This window comes from Oryzias melastigma, linkage group LG13 (assembly GCF_002922805.2).
Source record: "Oryzias melastigma strain HK-1 linkage group LG13, ASM292280v2, whole genome shotgun sequence".
Taxonomy (NCBI): Eukaryota; Metazoa; Chordata; class Actinopteri; order Beloniformes; family Adrianichthyidae; genus Oryzias; species Oryzias melastigma.
In genome coordinates this window covers 18748126-18758036 of record NC_050524.1, presented here as the reverse complement: position 1 = coordinate 18758036, position 9911 = coordinate 18748126, and the positions used below count along the sequence as shown (strand labels likewise).

The window sequence follows — 9911 nt, the reverse complement described above, 5'->3', positions numbered from 1 at the left end:
TAGCAATAAAAATAATGCATACATCTTCCCAAATCAACACATTTTCATTCCCAAGTCATATATTGATGCATGGTTAAGACCTCTGCGTCAAAAATTGATGTTTTGAGTGTCGTTTTTTGATGTGCTGATTGTTCCTATTAAATCAGAGTTCCACTACCTCTGAGCCGCAAACGATGGCCCCCTCCTCTCTTTTGCACACACCGCCTGTGCGCCACTCTTTGACGTACACCAGTTTGTTGAACATTGTGGCCTTCGAGCATGCTCACTCCAGATTAGAGAGAGTGGTTGCCAAATAAATGTAGACTTAGACCGACACGGACCAATCATTGCTTAGTGAGAATGTCTGGTTCCAAAATGGCGACTGAATTGTCTTCATTTGTCATTTATTTTCTGAGGGGCAACATCACACTCACTCAGTCCAGTTCTCTTATACAGTCAATGGGACGAACAAGATGTTTATTTGTATACGCTTTATTTATATTAATTATATTGCATACATTTCTTGTTTAACCAGACAAAAGTGAAGACATTAATCAAACTGCAATGTCATTGGATTAAAAAAGGAACAAAACTTCACCCTTAAACTCCTCAGCAAAGTTGATATTCTTGTTGATATTTGACACTGAAAATCTGTCCCAACATCGGCTGACAAAAACTTTTATTTTCTTAATGAATAATTAATTCATTGAAAGAAAACCACATTCTAAATTAGCAAAAAAAAAGACTCAAATCCACATAATTGTTTATTTATCACATAATATTTCACATCCATGACTCAAGTGGAGTGTGAATCCACAACCAAAGAAAATTCAGATAACCTTTCTTTCTTCTTTCACAGATAAAAAAAACCCTTATAAAATATAAACTAAAGTTAGGCAGAACCTCTGTAGTCATGACTTGCAAAAAGGAAGAAAAGCGACTGCTGTAATGTTCTATCATTCTTCATAAATGATGGATGAGGCTTCCTGTACCTCTTGAGGGATTCATCTTTCGTGTATATTTGACACCACTTGTATTTCAAACAAGCGAACAGATGGAAAGCAAAACAGTTTAACTGGAAAAAAGTCAAGAAAAGCTCACATCTTAGCAAACGCGGGAGAGGATGAACTCCTGTGTGTTTGACTTTGTTCTATAAATTATTATCCACTTATTCCATAAATTACTTGGGAGCAAATGAAACGGCGTGCATATATTTTTTTTTCTGTGGAGAATCATTCGTCATGTCTAGGTTGACTGTTCTGCAGGTTTACGCTTCATTGGATTTTTAATGTTTGGAAAATTATGAGCAAATTGAGAGTTTGGTCAAACGACTTTTGGGTTAAAAGTTGTTTGATGAAAGCACAACATTTGAGCATGACTGGGAGAATTATCACTGATGTTTGGTCACCTTGCATTCACAAAGTCAGGAAAACTAAATATTGAACAAAGTTTGATTGTCCGGTGATTCCAGCAACACAAGCTGCAGAGGGTAAAGACAAATGAAGAGCAACATGGCAACGTAAATTGACATTAACATTTGGTTTTTAGCATGTCTTTTGCTGTGGCTGCAACACTATTGATTCTTTGATGCTGTTTGTTTTGTGCAGGCTTTGGAGGAGGCTCAGATAGCCATTCAGCAGCTCTTCGGCAAAATCAAAGACATAAAGGACAAAGCAGAGAAATCTGAGCAAATGGTACGCACAAACTCACTGACACACCAAGATGGCGTAGTATGATGATATTGTCTGTTATTGATAATCGTGTCTCTTCTAATGAGTCCCCACACTTTAAAGACCCACTCCAATGAAAATGGTGTTTTTAACATGTTCTTGTTGCATTTTTCACATGATGGAGGGCATGTAAAAGAATTTAAGATTAAAACTGTGTTTCTAAGTATTTCTTTAGTCAAATCATAATGAATTGGGAGCAGATGAAAACCCACTGTTTGAAAAAGCTCAGTTGTGACACAGCAACTAAAATGGGCGGGCCCAAGTCTCCCTGTTCCACTCCATTCTGATGCATCCACTCGCTGACAAGTAGATCCATCAAGGCAGTGGTCCCCAACCCCTGGGCCACAGACCTGGACCCTGGCTTGGTCCTGATTCTGAACCTGAAGGAAGCTTTATTTTGGAAAACTGCTGGATTTTTTTTCCACAACATTCGTCTCGGTGATATGACTTATACCTGCATGGCTACCTGGATTGCTAAGCTAGTAGCCAAAAGCTAAAAAGAACCAAACAGTAAAATGTATTTGGAAAGTTTCTTTTGGGAGAAAAGAGTCAGTGAGGAAACCGAATAAACACCTTCGACTTCAAAGAACAATAAAGCTGCTGTTTACAGACAGCCTTCCTCGATATACGGAATTATTGAGAGAATCTTCATGTAGCAGAAGCTAATATGTGACTACAGACTCTCAACTGTTTCACACGTGCAGATTTATTTATCCATGAACCCTTAAAAATCAGACGTAGCTGAAGCTAGCGTCCGGTTGTTAGCCTCCACTTTGACATTAATGGAAAATTTTCATTACAAAGTTTAAACCAGCCGCAAACAGTTTACGTACAACTTATCAGTCAAAGTGGTTAATTTGTGGAAACTTGTAAAAGGGACGTTTGAGAATTTTCCTTCAGCAAGGCTGAATTAGGTAGGCATTCGTTCAGAAACTTTAGCACAGAAAATTTTCCTTTGTGTTGAAAAAAAATACCAAATGAATGAAGATTTATATAAAAACAAAATATGATAAATCTTTTTGCCCTGAAAGAGAATCAGAGCATATATTGAGTGTTAAAAAGACATTCAATTGGGAAAAAAAATCATGTAATGTTTCCTTTATGGAATTATTTCAAATCAGAAACGACTTCAACAAATCAACAAGTTTCTTTCATTGAACCTTCATCATCTGTATAAAAAATATCTACTGATGTTTTTAGACTTTTAAGCAACAGTTCTTTTAGTAGCATTTATTTTGAAAATAGATTTTCAGAAACTGGAATCTTTAAAGAAGTGCCAACTTTGCGCCCGTTTGGACCGGTCTGTGAAAAAATTGACTAATTTAAACCGGTTCATGGCTTGAAAAGGGTTGGGGACCACTGTATTCAGGTCTTCATTTTCCTCTTCTGAGCTTGCATCTGCCTCCAAACTGTATAGCTGGACAGCTCCAATTTCACTCGCCATTTTTATACCTCCATTAATGTTAGTTTGGGGTTGTGAGGGGCTGTAAGCTAGCAGAAGAGAGTGCAAGGAAAGGGGTGATGGGATATTAGTTGAGACTTACTTCCGCACCAGATGTCCCGCCCACAACTTAAAGGTGAATTTCTAATGAACTCCTGGCACTCTGCAGAAACTATGTCCTAGAAAACGACCCATGATTTTAAAAAATGTTTTGCCCAACAACATCATAATCATAACGCTTTTACGATAGATCAAAATATGATTGGAGTGGGACTTTAACTCCCTCCTTTTCTGACGCATCTGGTTTTATTTTTACACACACAGTCTGACTTGTTTGTGCACAGGTGAAGGAGATTACGAGGGACATAAAACAGCTGGACCATGCCAAGCGCCACCTCACCACTTCCATCACCACCCTGAACCATCTGCATATGCTGGCGGGGGGTGTTGACTCGTTAGAGTGGGTACAACGAATCTTTAACTTAACAAGCATTTCCGAAATGCCCCCAAAAGCATGTGTCTTTGAGCCTACTGAAATGATTAGAAATGCATGATTTTCGCTTCGCCCACGAGATCGCTGGTATATACAAAAAAACCATCAGATCTTACCTGTAAACGGGGAGACGTTTTTCTAAATATTTTTGTCCTGAAGCTTGAGTGTTATTGATTTATACTACAATGAAATTTATTAGCAAGGATGTAAAAACATCCTCTGTGTACAGAAAAATGTAATCTGAAGCCTACAGCAACAGAGCTGTAACTACTCATCATGCAGTTTACTTAGTTTTTAATGAATTCACAAACTCTGCTTTGGAGATGCAGGTAAATGAGAATATAACGGTCTATGAAGAACTTTACAATCTAATCTGTGAGCTGTGATTTTGGTGTTCTAGAGCGATGACCAGAAAGAGGCAGTACGGGGAAGTGGCCAACTTGTTGCAAGGAGTTGTCAACGTGCTTGAACATTTCCACAAGTATATGGGTATACCTCAGATCAGGCAGCTGTCAGAGAGGTATGTAACACACACACAGTTGTACATGTTTAACTGTTTTGTGATCAGCATAACTCTGGAGTTCATTTCCAGTAGCCAGAGGGGAATCTCTTTGCTGAAATGTTCCATAACATTTTTTTTCCCTGAACGGCTGAAAAAGTGGTTTCAGGATTTGGTGGGGTATTTGTGTATTACATCCTGTTTATACACACATACAAGAAGTGTCCCACACATGTGGAAAGCACGGGAAGGAAACTCATTGAATAGGCTTTTATTGTACCAGCATTTCTTCTATTGTGAGCTAGCACAGACACTTTTTTATTTCTCTGTGTGTGCAAGCCTCTTTTGTTTGTTGAGACTCAAGTTTTGTAAATGCTTTAAGGTTGTTGTTGTGCATTCTTCCAAAATCTCTGCGTTTGGAATAAATGTATTTGAATACTTTTTTTTTTAATTTAATTTTGCAATGTTTTGAACCCCGGACACTTTGGTGTGTCCTTTTTTTTTTACATTTATAGTAGCATTTCCCAATAAAAAGAATCGGTTTACAGTAATCTATATTTAGTGCTTGCCCTTTAGAAAAAAAAATTTAAAAAGTGACTTTTTTTTTTCTTCCTGAAATGGCCATTAACAAGGGGTCAAAGAAAAGGGCAGAGTGCAGAGAACGTGTCTCTCCTTTATTGGTTGGTTATTATGCCTGTGTGGTAGCTCATGTCACATACAGGGGTGGGGAGGAGGAAGAATGTCTGAACTCGTCTGATAATGGAAAAAATTAAAACAGTCAGAAATTTACAGAACCCAACAAAGCCTCCCCTACTTTTTTTTAATTGTTTTCTCGTGATAACAAGATGCACTATCTCGTTACATGAGAAAGCAAATTGTGTTTTCTCGTGATAACGAGATAATGAAAAATATACAGTAATGTCCCTCTCTTCCTTTCCCGCACCAAGACACTGAGATTTGATCTGTTTTAAATCTCTTTATTTTGCGGTTTAGCAACAAAAATGGCAGAAAACACTCCCCCAAAATTGTTTTTTAGTCTATTTTTAATTTTTTAGGGAATCTACACTCCCTAAATGCCTAAGTTCCATCCTATGCACAAAACCCCTCTCGTGTGATAACGAGATCCACTATCTCATTATCACGAAAAATTCATTTTCTCTTAATAGTGGATCTCGTTATCACAATTTTTTTTTTCTTAAAGTATGACTGGCTGTTTTTGGCTTACGTAGAAATTTGACAAAAGGGGAAAAAAAACAAAAAGCTAAAATGTAAAATAAATTACTCATGTGCCCAAATAATAATTATAAATAAACTAATAATTGCCTTTTTTATTACAAATGATTTTCTTTTTAAGAAATATTTATCTTGTTTTAATTCCTTATGATTTATAAAATGTCTTACTATTAACTTATTAAGACAATTGAGTTTTTGATTCACTTTGCAATTACCACTAAACCGAAATCCAGATATAATAGTGAATTATTTCTGATCTTAATAAGCAGCAGCCCAGGTGATGTGTTAGTGAAATAGAGGCATAATAAATAAATGGAGCTGAGGTAAAAGCACATTTTAGACAAATGTTAGAATTTTCTTTTTCTTTTTTTTTTTTAACAGCGTTACCGGCTCATTAGCATTCACATTAAAGCTTTATGAGTGCCTACATTTCTCATCATCCCATTTAATTCACTTTCAGGATAATCTTTTGTCCAGACACTCTTTGAACCGTGACTAAATGGAATCAGAGCTGCTGTCACCTTTGAACAAGTTCAAGTCTGATTATTTTTTTTAATTAACCCTCTGGGTCTTTATCATATTATTGAAACAGTCTGTCCCAGTTAAGCTATTATCAACTTAGAGGGAATCAGTGACTGCTTATGTATTCTAGCAGCAGGATACACTGTCTACACTGCAGACTGGAGATCTGAGTTTAATCCATTTGTATCAAAGGACTAAAAGTTGATTTTCTTTATTTTTGTGTTTGATCCCAATTAGAATATATATATTAGTTCATTTAGTATGTATCTAATTTTCCTAGAAAGCTTGGTTTCAGTGCAAAGACAGAGAAATAGGGTGTTTTAGGTGGGAATTGTTGTTATTTTACCCTATCATGGGTATCATGAAACCTTGTGCAGCCATTAATTATTATTTTTTTTATCTTAACAGTTTTAATTTTTAAAAGACACAAAACTGTCCCTTCTACATTTTGGACTGTTTTCATTATTGCTGATGATTTGTCACTTTTTGCTTGTAGAGTAAAAGCAGCTCAGAGTGAGCTGGGAACTCAGATCCTGGCAGATTTTGAAGAGGCCTTTCCTGCACAAGGCTCTAAGGTAAACCTGACACAGAAAAGTCAACTTGTTGTCTTCTTTTGTTGAAATACAAAGGAAAATGTCCCAATTCTCTCCTGCAGAGAGCAGGTGGACCCAGTAACGTGCTGAGAGACGCCTGTCTGGTAGCAAACGTGCTTGATCCTCGAATCAAACAGGAGATCATTAAAAAGTTCATAAGGCAGCACCTCTCAGAGTATTTAGTTCTTTTCCAAGAAAATCAAGACGTGAGTCAAAATAAGTCATTTACTATATATTTTGGTCAACTTTTTGACTAACCTCATATTTCATGATGGTTGATATAGGTAGCTTGGTTGGACAAAATTGATCGGCGGTATGCCTGGATCAAGCGTCAACTGCTGGACTATGAAGAAAAATACGGCCGCATGTTTCCTGAAGAGTGGTGCATGACGGAGCGCATCGCTGTGGAGTTCTGCCACATCACCAAGTAAGAGGCACACTTTAAAACACATTGAAGAGACAAATGGGATATAGTCCCACTCCAATCATATTTTGATCAATTGTAAAAGCGTCTTTTAATTATAATTATATTGTTTTTAGCCAAAATCAAGAAACCTGTGTCGTTTTCTAGGACATAGTTTGAGAAGACTGCCAGGAGTTCATTAGAAACTCACTACTGGGTTGTGGATGGGACTGTTAGACTGAAGTAAAACCTCAGCTGATATCCCATCATCCCTTCGTTTACAATCTCTTCCACTAGCTCTGGTCCGGTACGGTCCGGTCTGGTATTTTGAGCGTTTCCATTCTAAAATGGGCCCATTAAACAGTACAGAACCGTACCTCTTGGGGGTCCTTATTGGTTGTAGGCCTGTTGAAAATTGCAATGGTTGAGGCAGTACCACTGTAGCCACCCATTAGGGCTGAGTATCACCAATAATTTCCTGAAGTGATTCGATTCCCAGGACTCTGGATCAATTCGATTCTGATTTTTTTATTTTATTCTTTCGATCCACTCAATTCCATTTGATTCAATTCAATTTTTAATTTACACTGTTTACCTATTTGGACGCTTTTGTTTAGAAATACATGAATAATCTATATATGTTTTGTAGATATTCATATTAATCTGATTCAGTTCACATACTGTAAAATGTATTAGGGAAGTTATAATGAGATTGTTAATACCATACAGTGTTGGATGGCTTCTCAAACGGAGAAGCTCCAACATTTGTTCTGCCTCTCCTGGAGAGTGTCTCAGTTTGACCACTAGGTGGTGATCACGCTACAGCATTACACCGTATTCCAGAAGAAGAAGAAAATATGAGCAAAAAAACGTTTTTTTGACTACAAATGGTTACTTTAAAAATATTTCCTTAAAATAGTTTGTAAAAAAATGCCTGTGTATGTTCATTTATAGTAACTAATGTACAGTATGTTTAGGTCGACTGAGCGTTAGCATTAGCTGTCCTATGGGAAATCTCATTATAGCATGTAGCTAGCTGACTTTGACTTTATTTGTTAGATCAATGTCTACTTTTATGGATAGATTGTTGATCTATCAAGTTTAGATCAACTCATTTTGATTAATCGACCTATCATCCATTTTTTGACAGAAAGTGACGACGACATTAGAAAGCACCAATATAGCACTCGTTTAAGCTAACGTTTCCAACGTTTGTAAGCATTCAGGGTTTTTACAGTTTCCTGTGTATTCTTTTGGTCACGAGTTTATATTGAAAATGCCTCCAAACTGTAAAGCAAGAACAACATGAGCTGCTGGATGACCTCCATTGTTGTTCCTTTTCTAGTCGTCGCACTACAATGACTCACTAGCGGTTTACGCCACTTATGTACCTTACCACTCCTTACCAGACTGTATCGCTGAGTGGAAACTAAGCTTATTTGTCTGCAAGTGGATGATTCCGAATGGAAAAAGAGATGACAACTAAATTCAAAATTTTGAAAAGTCAGCCATCAGGATTTTTTAGCTTTTTAGAAAGAGCTCCCCTCTTTTTCCAGGCTTTTAGTGACTCTGAGTGTACAGCTTTGTGTTTAGTTGAACTAAGTGGCCCACAAAGGCACTGACCTGTTGTCAGTCTTTTACCCCATGACAAATTCCATTGGCACTGTGTGCTGCTCCTTCCTTAGAATAAAGCTCCTTCCAGCCTGACATGACAGCATTACTGTGCTCAGGAGACCCCGTCATTGTTCCACCATTGTTGACTCTCACTAGAAACAACACAAGCTGTCATTCTATTCTCAAGTTCTGCCTTTAGACAGAGCAACACAAATGACACCCAGACTCTGTGGTCAAAGTGTCGTCCTGAATGTCCAGCAAGAAGGGAGCTGCTGGTTCACACATAAAAGAAAAGCTGGTTCTAAGGAGGAGAAGAAAAGTGGATGTTTTCCACCATTAAAAGCAGCTTCACAAGTGTACCAGTACATGTGCTGTGAATTATTGTTAAGTATTTTAGTATCAGGATCTAAAAATAGAAGCATATCTTGTCAAAGTTTGGGTTCCAATGTTAATTTCCTCTTATACATGACTGCATTTGCAAAATACCAAATATTTGCAGCACACAAGAAAGCAACTTTACGAAAAACAACTTTGTCCCCTATTTGATATTCATGGAACATATTTCTTCTGTTATTTTTTTACTATTTTTACAACTGGGTTTATTATGTTTAGCAAGAAGAGAAAATCATATTTCTTTTCAGAAGTTAAGATATCGCACTTGAGTTTGGTGACCTCCTTTTTTGATGCTTGAAGGCCAAACAGCAGCTTTCTGCAGTTCTCACGGAAAAACAATATAAAATCACAGTTTATGCTCTATATCACTTCTATAGTTTTTCTCTTAATGTAATTGAAATTTTTGAAATTATTTTTCTGGGAGAGTGGGGTACAAAGAAAAGAAAACTTGAATAGTCTTTCTAAGACCCTTCTTTGTGCAAGTGACAAAAAATGGTGCTCGCACATTGACTCCATCTGTGTTGTGTGTTCTTCAGGGCAGAGCTCGCCAAAGTCATGCGGACACGGGCGAAGGAAATCGAAGTGAAGCTGCTTCTGTTTGCAATACAGAGAACCACAAATTTTGAGGGCTTGCTGGCCAAACGCTTCACAGGATGCACTTTGACGGACACGCCAGGGGTGAGAAAACCCCACACGGATGAACACTGCTGATATTTTAGATGGGGAGTTTACATGCATTTCTGATCACTTGAGCTTCCTCCCACAGTCCTAAAAACATATTTCATGGATTGATTGATCGATTGATTGCTCTAAATGGAGTGGGACTAAATCTGATATGTAAAGCTCTAATCACCATCAGATATTTGTTTTCATTCTTTAAACATTGACTATTTTCTAGGAAGTTTTGAACTCTGAGAGTATAAACAGGAGAGAAAATTGTGAAAATGTTCATGTTTGCCTGAGAAAAGTGTATAAAGTGTGTAGTGATAAGTTTTACATCTGTAACCATCA

General features: G+C 37.3%; 1 protein-coding gene across 1 annotated transcript in view; it reads left to right on the top strand.

Annotated features, from left to right (window-relative positions):
* The window catches only part of vps53 (VPS53 subunit of GARP complex), a 36245-nt gene that overhangs the window by 10028 nt on the left and 16306 nt on the right, over window positions 1-9911 (top strand). The window contains exons 5-11 of the mRNA XM_024277413.2: window positions 1587-1673; window positions 3495-3610; window positions 4044-4163; window positions 6394-6472; window positions 6553-6696; window positions 6775-6917; window positions 9437-9578. Coding sequence (XP_024133181.2) covers window positions 1587-1673; window positions 3495-3610; window positions 4044-4163; window positions 6394-6472; window positions 6553-6696; window positions 6775-6917; window positions 9437-9578 — 831 coding nt within the window. The remainder of the gene's footprint in view (window positions 1-1586; window positions 1674-3494; window positions 3611-4043; window positions 4164-6393; window positions 6473-6552; window positions 6697-6774; window positions 6918-9436; window positions 9579-9911) is intronic.